The sequence below is a fragment of the Ictalurus furcatus genome, chromosome 8 (genome assembly GCF_023375685.1).
Source record: "Ictalurus furcatus strain D&B chromosome 8, Billie_1.0, whole genome shotgun sequence".
Lineage (NCBI taxonomy): Eukaryota > Metazoa > Chordata > Actinopteri > Siluriformes > Ictaluridae > Ictalurus > Ictalurus furcatus.
The window spans coordinates 15,135,145-15,149,487 of record NC_071262.1 but is presented as its reverse complement, the minus strand read 5'-3'; the positions used below and the strand labels follow the sequence as shown (position 1 = coordinate 15,149,487).

The 14,343-nt window shown below is 38.0% G+C and overlaps 1 protein-coding gene across 1 annotated transcript; it reads left to right on the top strand.

Moving 5' to 3' along the window:
- Positions 1-4,292: 4,292 nt before the first annotated feature.
- On the top strand, positions 4,293-8,803 carry thoc3 (THO complex 3). Its single transcript, XM_053631636.1, has 6 exons — positions 4,293-4,528; positions 4,933-5,089; positions 5,600-5,804; positions 7,338-7,499; positions 7,632-7,732; positions 7,907-8,803. Exons 1-6 carry the CDS (start codon positions 4,295-4,297, stop codon positions 8,068-8,070), a joined length of 1,023 nt encoding a protein of 340 aa, XP_053487611.1. The 5' UTR covers positions 4,293-4,294; the 3' UTR covers positions 8,071-8,803.
- The last annotated feature ends 5,540 nt before the right edge of the window (positions 8,804-14,343 follow it).

Here is a 14,343-nt window from a genome sequence, read left to right as displayed (position 1 = left end):
TTCACAGTGATGCAAGAAGATGCTATATTGTTTAGATACAATCGAGTGTAGAAAGCATTAAAAGGCAAGTGCTTTCCTCAAATTATTATTTTTATTATACCAACTAGGCCTGTGTTACAAATTCCCCAAATCTATGAAGTTGCATTTATAATGGGGTTCAGCTAAACTACACGCAATCAGGCCTGATTACTGCAAACCCTATTCAATCAAATCAACACTTAAATAGAACTTTTTCAACAGGATGAAGTTGGTTAAAAGGTCTTACCCAGTAACACACTATGCTAAAATTGAAAGAAATTCCAGAAATGATGAGGAAGAGGGTGATTAAAATACATCAGTCTGTGAAGGGTTACAAAGCAATTTCAAAGGCTCTGGGACTCCAATGGACCACAGTGAGAGCCATTATCTCCAAATGGAAAAACTCGGCACAGTAGTGAACCTTTCCAGAAGTGGCTGACCTCCAAAATTTCTCCAGGAGCACAGCAACTACTCATCCAGCAAGTCACAAAAGAGCGAAGGACAACATCAAAGGAGCTACAAGCCTCACTTGCATCAATAAAGGTCACTGTTTATGACTCCATTTTCACTGGGCAAAAATGGCATCTGTGGAAGAGTGGCAAGGTGAAAACCACTGCTAACCCAGAACCCATTAAGGCTTGTTTGAATTTTGCCAAAACACACCTTGATGATCCTCAAACCTTTTGGGAGAATATTCTGTGGACTGATGAGTAGAAAGTGGAACTGTTTGGAAGACAGGGGTCCCATTACATCTGGCATAAACTAAACACACAATTCCACAAAAAGAGCATGGTGGTGGGAGTGTGATGGTGTGGGGATGCTTTGCTGCTTCAGTGCCTGGGCAACTTGCAGTAATTGAGGGAAACATGAATTCTGCTCTCTACCAGAAAAACCCAAAGGAGAATGTCTGGTCTTCAGACTGTAAGTTGAATCTGAATACAACTGGATTATGCAGCAAGACAATGATCCAAAGCCTAGAAGTAAATCCTAGTCCTATAAGTAAGTGGAAGACTGATCTCCAATTATCGGAAGCGTTTGGTTACAGTTATTGCTGCTAAAGGTGGCACAACCAGGTTTTATTTTTAAAGGGGCAATTAGTTTTTCACATTGGTGATAGGTGTTGGATAACTTTTTTTTGCTTCAATAAAAGAAATAAATAAAAACTGCATCGTGTGTTTACTTAGGTTGCCTTTGTTTTATGTGGTATTTCATTTGAAGATCTAAAGCTGTTTAGTATGAGATATACACAAAAACAGAAGAAATCAGCAAACATGTTTTCACAGCACTGTATTTGGTTAAAGGCTCAACCCTACAACAGAGGGCTTCCCTGTTAGAGGGATTCAAGTAGAACACCTTTATGAAGCTAAAAATCCTAAACTATTCAAAGAACCTCATTTAAGTGTGTTCATGTGATTGAAATGATTGAAAGGTTTCATCCTAACCACTACTCATCCATCCATCCATCTTCAACCGCTTACTCATTTTCAGGGTCGCGGGGGAACCTGGGGCATATCCCAGGAAGCATCGGGCACAAGGCAGGGTACACCCTGGACAGGGTGCCAGTCCATCGCAGGGCACAATCACACTCACACATCCATTCATACACTACGGACACTTTAGACACACCAATCAGACTACCATGCATGTCTTTGGACTGGGGAGGAAACCGGAGCACCTGGCGGAAACCCCCGCAGCACAGGGAGAACATGCAAATTCCGCACACACATGGCCCCAGCGGGAATCGAACCCCGGACCTGTGAGGCGAACGTGCTAACCACTAAGTCACCGTGCGCCTTACCACTACTCAGTATAAATAAATAATTGATTAAAGATCGATAAGAACAATAAGGGGTGTACATGTTTTCATTAATTTCATGGCTCCACCTAAAAACAAGCCCAGAATGGGTCCAGCATATGGATTTGAGCAATCAGGCTAAGAATTGAGTATTCACGAGTGAATATTGGGTGATTTATTGAAAGTTTGAATATAAAGTGTACGAAGAGTGAGACAACTGTTTCTTTGTCACTATTTTATGCCTTTGTCTAAAACTGAAGAACATTGTGGTGTCTGTTCAGTTCAAGTATACAGATAAACAGGTTTAAATTATGTAATGTTGTAAATGTTTAGACATGTGCTTTGTTCAATATATACAAATTTATTTTGAAATTGATATGAAATATACATTTATTATGCATAGTACTAGATTCTTTTTAGAACTTTCATGTTTGAAATGTTTGTCATATTCCATAATCAGATCATTTTGTTTAACTCATGTAATCATATAAGCATTTGAACAAATTGTAGACTGTTTCTGAAAGTTCCTGGACTTCAGAATAGGTAAGGTCCCCTTCACATGCCTCATATTTGACAGGTTGCTCACTTGAATCTGCTCTCTGCCTTGTACATGAAGGCTCGGCTGTGGCCTCTTCATCAAATATAGGGTTTTCATTGCAATACTCTTCCCCCTTTCTCTTTTCTTATGTCTGCACCTTGGCATCAATTTGTATATCCATGGATATAACAGGGCTGGCAGGACCAACCTCATCAGACTTCTGTGAGATGAGTGGTCACTCCTGTATCTCAGTGTAAGGTCCCTCTTCTTCACTGCTGTAATCAGTGACCTCTGGAGAACTCTAACACTCCTCTGAGCTGAATAGTGACTTGTCTACATCACTGCTGACCGTTAGACACTTGCACGTTCAACACTTGCATGTTCTTATACAATTCATTCTGAGGTTCTTTTGTCTCTATTAATAAAAAATGAGTTTATTAGAATAACAGGTTCTTACTATTACACTGTAAATTTTATGTTGATTTTGCACTGTTAACTTTATTTACCATCTTCCCTAATGACACCATTTGGAGTGTAGATGCGGTTAGATTCAGTCTCCATATTGGGGAAGACATTAGTCTCCTCATGACTGTTATATTCAGTGACCTCTGGAGAACCCTCACACTCCTGGGTGGTGAGTAGTGGCTCTATGATGTCAATGTTGGGAACATGATCCTCATCATGGTTGACCATCTGACATCGCTTGTATGTCCTCATACAAGTCACTGGGATGCTCTTTTGCCTCTGTCAATAAATATGGGTTTATTAGAATAATATAATATATTTAAATGAGTCTCTGTTGCTGCTACATTAATTCTATTTACTGTTTGGAGTGTAGATTATGTCAGTTGCAATCTCTGTACTGGAGATTTTTAATATTGAGATAGGGCAGTAGGAGCAAAATAAATAAATAAATAAAAGGACTGATACAGTCTTGGCATTCCAGTTCATACCAAAGGTTTTCAGTGGGGTTGAGGTCAGGGCTCTCTGCAGGACACTTGAGTTCTTCCCCACTGACCTTGGCAAACCATTAGTGTGTCCCAAATCGCACTTGTGCACTATTCTACGCCATTTTGTAGTAGTGTGATTAGTGTGCTCACACTGAAAAAACCCCCACAAACAAAGTGCATGTTAAGTTCCCAGATGATGCACTCATTCAGCTGAAAAAACAAAGTGTGGGATGATGGACACTTCATGCACTCAACGGTCACAGCTTTACTTATGTAGCGGATAGGGAGGGGCTATATCAGGCTCAGATGCTGAAGGAAAAAAAAAGCTATTTACATTGCCAGCAGCCATAGCCACAACCACAACTTACTATGTTGATTTTAAATTGTGCAAGCAAAATACGCCTGCAGAGATGATTACTCCTCAGTCTGACGGTGACTGAGGTCTTGTTGGGCATAAAAAAGAAACATTAACATATACAGTAAATGTACCAATTAATTTTTGTTACCTGTTTGGCTATTTCACTAATGCAACCGGTGTCCCATTATGTGCATTTGACGTAATTTGCCCTTGACCAGGAAACAGCATACCTATGCTTTCGGTTAGTACAATACCGAAAGTGTGCCATTTGAGACGATACTACCGTTCTAAAATTCATACACTAGCCAGCAGAATGTATAGTGCATAGTATGTCATTTGGGACACACTACATGTCTTTATAGAGCTCGCTTTGTGCACAGGGACATTGTCATGCTGGAACAGTTTGGGCCTCTTAGTTCGAGTGAAGGGAAATGGTAATAGTACAGCATACAAACACATCCTTTACAACTGTATGCTTCCAACTTTGTGGTAACAGTCTGGCAAAGAACCACATATAGGTGTGACGGTCATGTGTTTACAAACTTTTGTGTCCATGTAGTGTTTCACTGAGTATTAGAGGAATAGAGAAATAAGCTTAAATAGTCCTCCCACACACTAGGTGGCGCCTTCATTTCATGAAGTTTATTTTAACAGTCGATGCAGTGAGTAATGAAGTGGCGGATGGTGGCATGGCGTCCTCCTATTATCATGAAATGCACGAGAATTTCAAAAACAACAGCAAAAGTCGTGAGTTTCCGGCACATAGTGCGAAAGTTCACTCTGTCGCCTGGAGCTGTGATGGAAAAAGACTGGCTTCAGGTTCATTCGACAAAACTGCCAGTGTTTTTGTCCTCGAAAAAGACCGCCTGGTAGGTGCAAGTGTTACTCGCTAGCTGTGCTTTCCGCATTCCTGACCTAAACATTATATAAGATAGTAAATTACACTGTTTTATCCTGTAGTTTAATGTAGGATAAAGTTTACATAAGCTACCTCATTTCTCCATTAGAACAAGAGGCAATAATATTAGTTACTTCAGCTAATGGTTGCTTGTCATTTCTAACCACATTCTCAAACAGGATTAAGGTTTATTGCTAGTCACTGATGCCGTGACATATTTGCTAACATATGCTTAAGCCTATAGGTTATTTATTCATATAGTGTAGTTTCTTTTTCTTCAATTTATTAGGCATTATTTACTGGATGACAGAAATGACTACTGGGTTACTGTTTGTCATATTTTCAGGACTTTAACTGTTCTTCCACTCAACACAGGTGAAGGAAAATAACTACAGAGGACATGGAGACAGTGTTGATCAGCTGTGTTGGCACCCAACCAACCCAGATCTGTTCGTCACTGCATCAGGAGACAAAACCATCCGGATCTGGGACGTCCGCACTACTAAATGCATGGCCACAGTCAGCACGAAAGGTAAAGCTCATGCCCTCCACAGCAAGGCATGCTGTTATAGGAAAACCATTAATGACTAAGTGATGTGATGCATTAACACACAAAGTTCATTATTGTCCAATGACCGGCATCCTTCATCTTTGTAGTTTCATTTTAGTATCTTCATCTATATTTTATATACATATGTTTTACCATCTTTTGTATATGGTGGCTGTCAGGGGCCAATGCACTGCAAACGTGGAAAACGTGTGCAAAATCACGTTTTTGGCTTATTACATCATTTTCAGCATTTGCATGCGCTTCTCTGCATTTACATGCCCTTCTCTGCATTTCATGCGCTTCTCTGCATTTGCATGCAGTTTAGATTTTGCAGCACGTTGGCTTCTGACGGCCACCGTAGTTTTATGGCCCACCTCATGTTCATAACTATTTCATAACAAATGGAGCACTGTATCTGCATTAACTAATGGAGAATGTGTTGGTGTCGATCACTCAGTTCTTGTTTATTTTATGACGTGCTGTAATTGTTAGGAGAGAACATCAACATATGTTGGAGTCCTGATGGTCAGACAATTGCTGTTGGGAATAAGGATGATGTGGTGACTTTCATTGATGCAAAGACTCACCGTCCACGTGCTGAAGAGCAGTTCAAGTTTGAGGTCAACGAGATTTCCTGGAACAATGACAATGATATGTTCTTTTTGACAAATGGCAATGGCTGCATCAACATTTTGAGGTAACGGTGAAGTGAAAACATTAATCTCTTGCAGGAAGTGAAGCAAATCTGCAATGTATTATAGGTTTTTATGTGTTTTTTATGAGAAAACAAACTGAACGCCAGAGGGCAGACCTGCTGTGCTGCAGAAGCATTGTGTATTGTTTCTCTCTGCCAAAGGACACGATGAATTCTCGATTGAGGTTCAGAAATCTGTATTACAAATTATTCATTATTATTTGTAAATTATTTATATACACCGATCAGCCTCAACATTAAAACCACCTGTGTAGGTCCCCCTTGCGCCGCCAAAAAAGCTCTGACCCATCGAGGCATGGATTCCACAAGTCCTCTGAAGGTGTGCTGTGGTATCTGGCACCAAGACATTAGCAGCAGATCCTTGAAGTCCTGTAAGTTGCGAGGTGAAGACTCCATGGTTCGGACTTATTGTCCGACACATACCACAGATACTCAATCAGACTGAGATCTATGGAGTTTGGAGGCCAAATCAACACCTTGAACTCTTGATTATGTTCCTCAAACCATTCCTGAACAATGTTTGCAGTGTTGTGGGGCTCATTATCCTACTGAGAGGATAATGCCATTAGGGAGTACCATTGCCATGAAGGGATGTACTTGGTCTGCAACAATGTTTAGCTAGATGGTACGTGTCAAAGTAACATCCACATGAATGCCAGGACCCAAGGTTTCCCTACAGAACATTGCCCAGAGTATCACATGCAGCATGGGCACTCTGACCGGTCTGCAGCTACGCAGACCCATACACAGCAAGTTGTGATGCACTGTTTGTTCTGACACTTTTCTGTCATAGCTAGAATTAACTTTTTCAGCAATTTGTGCTTCAGTAGCTCTTCTGTGGGAACGGACCAGACGGGTTTGCCTTCACTCTCCACGTGCATCCTTGCCTTCACTCTCCCCATGCATCCGTGAACATTGGGTGCCCATGACCCTGTCACCGGTTGTCCTTCCTTGGAACACTTTTGGTACGTACTAACCACTGCATACCAGGAACACCCCACAAGACCTGCTGTTTTGGAGATGCTCTGACCCAGTCGTGTAGCCATCACAGTTTGGCCCTCGTCAGAGTCGCTCAGATCCTTATGCTTGCCCATTTTTCCTGCTTCCAACACATCAACTTCAAGAATTGACTGTTCAGTTGCTTCTTAATATATCCCACCCCTTGACAAGTGCCATTGTAACGAGTTAATCATTGTTGATCATTGATTGTAGATGGTTTTATTGTTATGGCTGATCGGTGTATAGTTAGTTGATTTAGATTAATACTGTGATTTAGATTAATACTGTGATTTCTGCACATGCCTGCAAATCAAAAACCACCAAAAGCATCAGTTACACTCTGACTAATTGGACAGTATTTGCTGATTGCATTGGCTTCTGTACACTTAAAACATTGTGTTTCTATGTAAATAAGTAAATGGATAAATGCATTTAAGTCTGATACTATTTAAGCAAGTTACACATCTGTAAAGTTAAAGTTGTTCACATCTGCTTTGTGATTGATTTCTGTTCCAGCTATCCTGAGCTGAAACTTATCCAGTCAATTAATGCCCATCCATCCAACTGTATCTGTATCAAATTTGATCCCACTGGAAAATATTTTGCTACTGGAAGTGCAGATGCCTTGGTTAGTCTGTGGGATGTCGAAGAGCTGGTGTGTGTTCGCTGTTTCTCTAGGTAAAGAAATTTTAAGGCAGTTATTAAATTTGTTCATATTTATTATATTTTCTTAACCAAAATAAGGAATGCATACATGTAAATAGATTAATGTAGAGAAACTTGTCCTTGTATTGATTGGATGTCATGCAGGTTAGACTGGCCAGTGAGAACCCTGAGTTTCAGTCATGATGGCAAAATGTTGGCATCAGCCTCTGAAGATCACTTTATTGACATTGCTGAAGTAGAGACAGGTAAACAATTTTTTTCCCCCCTGTATATTGTAGTTGGTTTGATTGTCTGTGCCCACTGACTTTTCATTTTTACAACTCTGCTATTTAAATTGTTTCTATATTTTTTCACTATTATTTTTGTTGTTTAGAGCTCACATATTTATCTGACTTTCATTCTGATGCATCTATGTGTAGGGGAGAAGCTTTGGGAAGTGCAGTGCGAGTCTCCAACCTTCACTGTAGCCTGGCACCCAAAAAGGCCGCTGCTGGCCTACGCCTGTGATGATAAGGAGGGCAAATACGACAGCAATCGGGAGGCAGGGACTGTGAAACTGTTTGGCCTTCCTAATGACTCATAAAGAGCTAAATTAAACATGGACATGACTTTGTAACTCTTAAACCACCTGCTGTTTCTCTACATGCCCATTGCTTTTTTTTAAGAGGAGGAGATAATCCTCCTAATGATAGATCATTAACTGTTTATTGGGACTGTTTTCTAATATATCTTTGTTTTTTTATTCATCAGAGGTTCTTTTCTCCTGTGTTATATGTCTGACAGCTACTTTGAAAATCTGTAAATATGAAATGTTGTGGCTTGTACGTAAACTGATATTGTCAGTAGTGGAACTTCTTTTACAGGCCTGTATGTGTATTTTGTCATATTTTCACGAATAATTGTGAAACGTCTCTTGTAGATTATAGGATACTGCATCATTTTGGAAAATAGACACTAGAGCGCATCATGGCCACTTCCACAGTAGCACAGTTGCTGTATGTTTTCCCACTGCAGGCATTCCACTGTTTTTTGGATTGTTTTAGTAAACATTTCTTATAATATTGTTCATTTCTTTATCATATAGGAAGAATATGCATGCAAAAGTGTATCAGTTGTTAAAGTAATGTACTTTCTATTTTCAGTTTCTCTGTATATATCAAAGTCATTAGGGTATAATTTACTGAACAGATATGTATTGGGGAATACAAAAAGCTAAACATCAGTACTCAGTGTAAGGTACACCAGTTCTGGAAAAAAGATAAAAATCAAGCACCTTATAGGCTTCTACAGCTTGCCTTTATGAAAGAACTCTTAGTTTCTGTGTAGAACACTGCAGCAATGGGTTTCCATTTGATCAGTGGTTCAAGTAGAAATCTTTAAAATCTTAATTGCTGATCCTGAATGGGAGACCCTTGCATCCTCTTCTGTGGATTATGTACACCCCATAGGTTGCACTTCCAGATACAGTATGCTTTGTAAGTGTCTGTGAAAACTGCCTTTTTGCTAGCGATTATGTAAGCAAATGAGTGGGAGGAGCACATGCTTTGGCTATAAGCTTGCCTTGTATGTGTTGGTTAGATGACTGTAGAGTGACATTATGGTTGAACTCATGAGTTGTGCCCAAGGTAATATAACCCAAATTAGTAAGTTAAATAAATTCCATGAAGGCAAACCTGGATAGCATTCCTTGTTGTGCCCAGTACTATTTAGAGCAGACAGTGACCATCTGATCCGTAAACCAACTCTCTAAAGACTTGTTTGACAGAGTCTGGCCCACTGGTGGTGGACGTCATCACAATGTCCTATAGCCAGACTGGACACCTAGCACCTTACTGTGACATGCAACTCTTAGAGAGCATTTACTTCATGGGCATTACCTGGGGATATGCTATACCAGGATGTCTGCACTGTTGCTACCTGGGCATCACCGTACACCTTCTCCTGATTCTACAGGGTTAACATCATCCCTTCCAGTGGCATGAGTGCAGCGGGCATCTGTGAACACTTCTAGTTAGTCCTGTCAGTTTGCCATGTCCTGGCAGTAGCATGCATTACCCAGGTAATTCTCACTGCTCCTAGCAGTTAGAAGGGGCAAAATAGAATGCTAGTTACATATGTGACTGGTTCTGCCAGGATTTCTTGGCATTTGGAATCAGCGCCAAGATGATTTTAAGGAAAGATGGCTGCATGAAAGCTTTATGATGCCAATGAAACAATCACCGTTACATATGTTATTAGTGATTCTGTATGTAAATTTTAATATTGTGTGAGTGTGTTTGAGTTCCATCCAGGGTGCATCCCTCCCCTGCATCTAGTGTTCCCATGTTCTTACTGAACACCTTTGGGATGAACTGGAACGCTGATTGCACCCCAGGCCTCCTCGTCCGACATCAGTGCCTAACCTCACTAATGTTCTTGTAGGTGAATGAGTAAATTCCCCCAACCACGCATGTAGAAAGTCTTCCAGGAAGAGTGGAGGTTATTGTAACAGCAAATCTGTAGTAGGATGTTCAGAAAGCACATATGGGTGTGATGGTTTGGCGTCCACAAACTTTCGGCCATAATGTGTATCTGCATCAAGAGCCATGATGCCCAAAATAAAAAAAGTAACTCAAGGTTCCCCTACATACTGACATCTCCTTGGGGCCACATTCATGCACTTAAAACCATTATACTTGTAAATTAGTGCTACAAGATTTAAAAATCACTGTTTAAATGTTTAGTTTCACTGGCTGTTTAACAGTACACAAGGTGTACTCAATCAGATATATTACCAAAAAAATGTGCTGTTAGATGGACTACTAATTTGCCATTATTATTTCATATGGATTTGTGAATTTGAATGGATGGTTTAGGCCTGCTAGGAAAGCAAAAGACATTTGGCAGCTGTGCCACTTATCTGGTACTAGGAAACTGCTGTTACTGCAATGTGACTTCTCCTCTACTCGTTGCCTCTTATTACATGCTGAGGTCAACAGTCACTATGTTCAAGTTGTGCCATGCATTAAATAAGAGTACAGTAGAGGGCTACCATTGATTAAGTAAACACTGGTTGCCTGTAGACTTAGAGTCTCCGGTCACTGGGGAATGAGGCACAAAGTGAGATTAGGCGTGTAGTTAATCTTCTTCAGCGGTGACAGACTTTCCCAGCATGAGTGCTGTGTGTCCACATGAGCTGGTGGCAGCTGTCCTCACCCCATTCTCCAGTGACTCAGCCCTGCAGGCTCCAGGATGTCTCACTTCTTCACTTCCTACACATCGCAGGGAGCTACAAGCACCTTCTGAATACACCTTAATTACGCTTAATTTAGCAAGAGCCATATCTCTTGTCTTGTCCAGGTGAGCGTAGGGTTGGAAAATATGCCTTTTTTGTTCTTCCTGCCTAGTTAATTGCATATTTATTATTATTATAATGTTGAGATATTAAATATATCTCATATGTTTTATACAGCAGGTTTATATACCATGAATGATGTGCTCAGAGACATTTTAAAAGGACATAACCATAAGCCAAGAAAAGAAATAACCCTATACTAAATTCTAAGGATTTTATGAGTTCTATATTTTTGTATGCAATATAGACCAGAGCTTAGAGGTTTCCAGTGTGCAAGAATGGTGGAACGAGAAAATGAGAAGAACATGTCTCCTAGAGAAATGGATGTAAATATAGACCGGTGCTTAGAGCTTGTCAGTGTGCAAGTGTGGTGGAAACTGAAGACAATGTCTTAGAGAAATTCAAGGGCATTTGAGTGTAACCATAGACTGCGGCTCAACACAAAATGTTCTCCATTTGGCATCCTCTGTTTCCCCTCTGTCAGCTCCAGATTGATGTTGCAGTTATGTATTGGGGACTGGCATGCTTTGTAAGTGATATCATATTGCAGGGCAATTTAGTTATTTTTTTCATATAATCTGTAAGCATCTCAGTGTGATTCCATATATAATGTAAATGTTTCTGTCAGGTTCATCAGGAAGGGCTGCCTGTCCAACTGGTTTGTTGTGTGCGTGTGTATGTGTGTGCACTGTCTCATAGACAAATAGACCCAATAAAAACAGTCATTTCTGAATTGCTACATGGCAAAAGGCTTTAGGATTGACTTGGTTTCTTTTGAGCACCTTTGCCTCATCACATGTCTTACAGAGGGAGTTCATTGTAAATAGAAAACGAATAGAAGAACACTACCAAATAATCAGGAAAATATGTACTTGGTGCTGTATTATACATAAAGTTATTTCTCTCCCTTCCTACCAAATATTCTGTATCACCAAAACAAGCCTTTCTTTTCACTTGATGAAATTTGATCATTGATAAGGCCTGGTCTCATATACAAATAAAACAAGATTAGAGCAGCCTGGATACCCATAGCAGAATTCATAAAGGTCTGATGTTGCTAATCTAAATGGAATCTCTGGATAGAGGAAGACACACCATGGAATATTTTAAATCATGTTGCTTTCCAGGCACCAGTCAGCTACAAGATGAGCACTAAATCCACTTACAGCCTGCCAGTATAGGAATAGGAACAGAAAGTCAACATGTATAAGGTAAATTTGTTATGTACTAAAAAAATCAATACTTTTGTAGACCTTTTAACAGATACTTAGAAAATGTAAAATGGTTTATCTATTTTATCATGTAATTATATACAAATATTGACTCTTAAAAGAAAATCCTGTCACAGTGAACATCAACTGGTTATACAGTCTTTTTTAACAAAATCAATTGCTCCCTTCTTTAATTAATTATTGCTAATAAAGAAATTGTCACTTGCTTCATCTCTAACTTTTTTTGTTCATTAATTTTCTTTCCTTTGTTGCTTCCAAACAGACTGCCAGTTCCTTTTATAGCTTTAATAAGTTACCTTCACTCTTTAACAATTTGTCTTTTTGCTTTATTCAGGATGGGGTTGAAACAAACCACTTTTGACATGCAATTTCTGTCCACATTTTCTGTTTAGAAACTCTTAATTTGTAAAGATTCTATTTTTCCCCAAACCCTGGATCACAGTTTAATTACATTTGTCTTCACTAGCAAAAAAAAAGTTGCCATGACTATTCACTTTTAGCGTCTTTCATTAAAGATCATGATCTGATAATACATGTGTAGAATTTCTCCTGTGCAGATATTTGAACAACACTAAAACAAAACATACATACAAACAAACAAACAAAAATAATCATGCAATTTGCAGCTACTGGATTCTGTTCTAAAAATGAACAAGTTTTTCATTATAATAAATTTTAGTCCTGAGGTTATAATGCATAATAAGACAATGTACAAAAGTATAAATTATTCAAAGGCAATTTTAACAAATGTTCAATAAATGTTCAACACAGAAATGTTTTTAAAAATCAGTTTTATTTGTGTATGATCTTTCCAAAAAGACACAGTTCAATTTTACATTTTGTTAATGACAATTGTACAGTGATTTGGTTTCAGAGATGTGTACTGTGACATGCAATCAAAGAAATATTCCATCTCACACTATACATTGCCAATACATACACATACCCTGCATCAAAAATTACTTTTTTCCTTCTTTTATTTTTAAATCAATACCTTTCAACTTTATCATTATCTTGCACAATAAAAAAAAATATACAGTAACACACCAAGAGGTGATTCAGCATAAATTAAGGAAAGAAAATGACATCCTTGTAGTTATTAGTCTTTTTGGCAGACCATCTTGTTAAAAAAAATTAAAAAAAAATGTGTCCATTTATATATTTGTTTGTTTGTTTGTTTAATATCTTATCAAGAATACTGCCTCACACTGTTGGTTAGCAGTTTTGTATTTAGCTGTTGGCTGCAATAATTGTAATGTTTTTGGATACAGCAGTTGCTGTCAGTATCCTCACATTGTTAAGGTTTAAAGGTGGCAGTGTTAATGCAGATTAAAAAAAAAAAAAAAGTTTCTTCATGCATGAAAGAATTTCTGAAAAATGCATTACCTTTTTTTTTTTTAAATTTTATAAATGCACAACATTTTAAGAGAAAGTACACTAAAATATTTTTATTTGACATGATAAAGTTGAAAGCTTAGCTATAATATGTAGAATAATTTATTAGATATTAACCCCAGCAGTAATACCCCTTAAGTGCAAGACTAAATCATCAAGCAGTAAACATTAATACATGTAGTCTATTCACACGGCACATGTTCATTTACATTTTGTATAATTGCTTTTTCCAGAAAGAACATTCCAAGTTTTAAATACACTCTATGTGAAAAATGTTGTACTCTTCATAAGAAATACAGTATGTAGCAACAGATTTTGAGAAATAATATTTCCCTGATTGACGTTTTTTAGGTCCCTGACAACAGAAACTGATTAAATTATTCAACATCTCAATTTATACTCACTCTTTAACTCAGAAATACAAATATGTGTGTAAGATGATGATCGATTTATGTTTTATAGTGCTATTCCTTTAAGCATGTATCATGAAAAGCAATTACAAATGACCTGTTATAGCCAGAAGTTCAATCATCTTATTAATCCCAATTCTGTAACTTGTAACTTGTAACTTGTCTTCTGAGCTTCTACCAGAAATAAAGTAATTTAAATAACATTTAGCCGAAGGGTTTATGTGTGTGTATATATATATATATATATATATATATATATATATATATATATATATATATATATATATATATATATACATATATATATATATAAACCCTTTGTTATGTATGAAATAGTAGCTGATACATTTTCATCTACTTCAGCTATGGGTTTATATATATATATATATATATATATATATATATATATATATATATATATATATATATATATATATATGTATATATATATATATGTATATATATATGTATATTTCAGGAAAATG

Excerpts from the sequence above, each read along its gene's own strand:
- thoc3 (XM_053631636.1), top strand. The coding sequence starts at position 4,295 with ATGAAGTTTATTTTAACAGTCGATGCAGTGAGTAATGAAGTGGCGGAT. Across the intron at positions 5,805-7,337 it reads GGCTGCATCAACATTTTGAG|CTATCCTGAGCTGAAACTTA; the intron begins GTAACGGTGAAG and ends TTTCTGTTCCAG. Across the intron at positions 7,733-7,906 it reads CATTGCTGAAGTAGAGACAG|GGGAGAAGCTTTGGGAAGTG; the intron begins GTAAACAATTTT and ends ATCTATGTGTAG.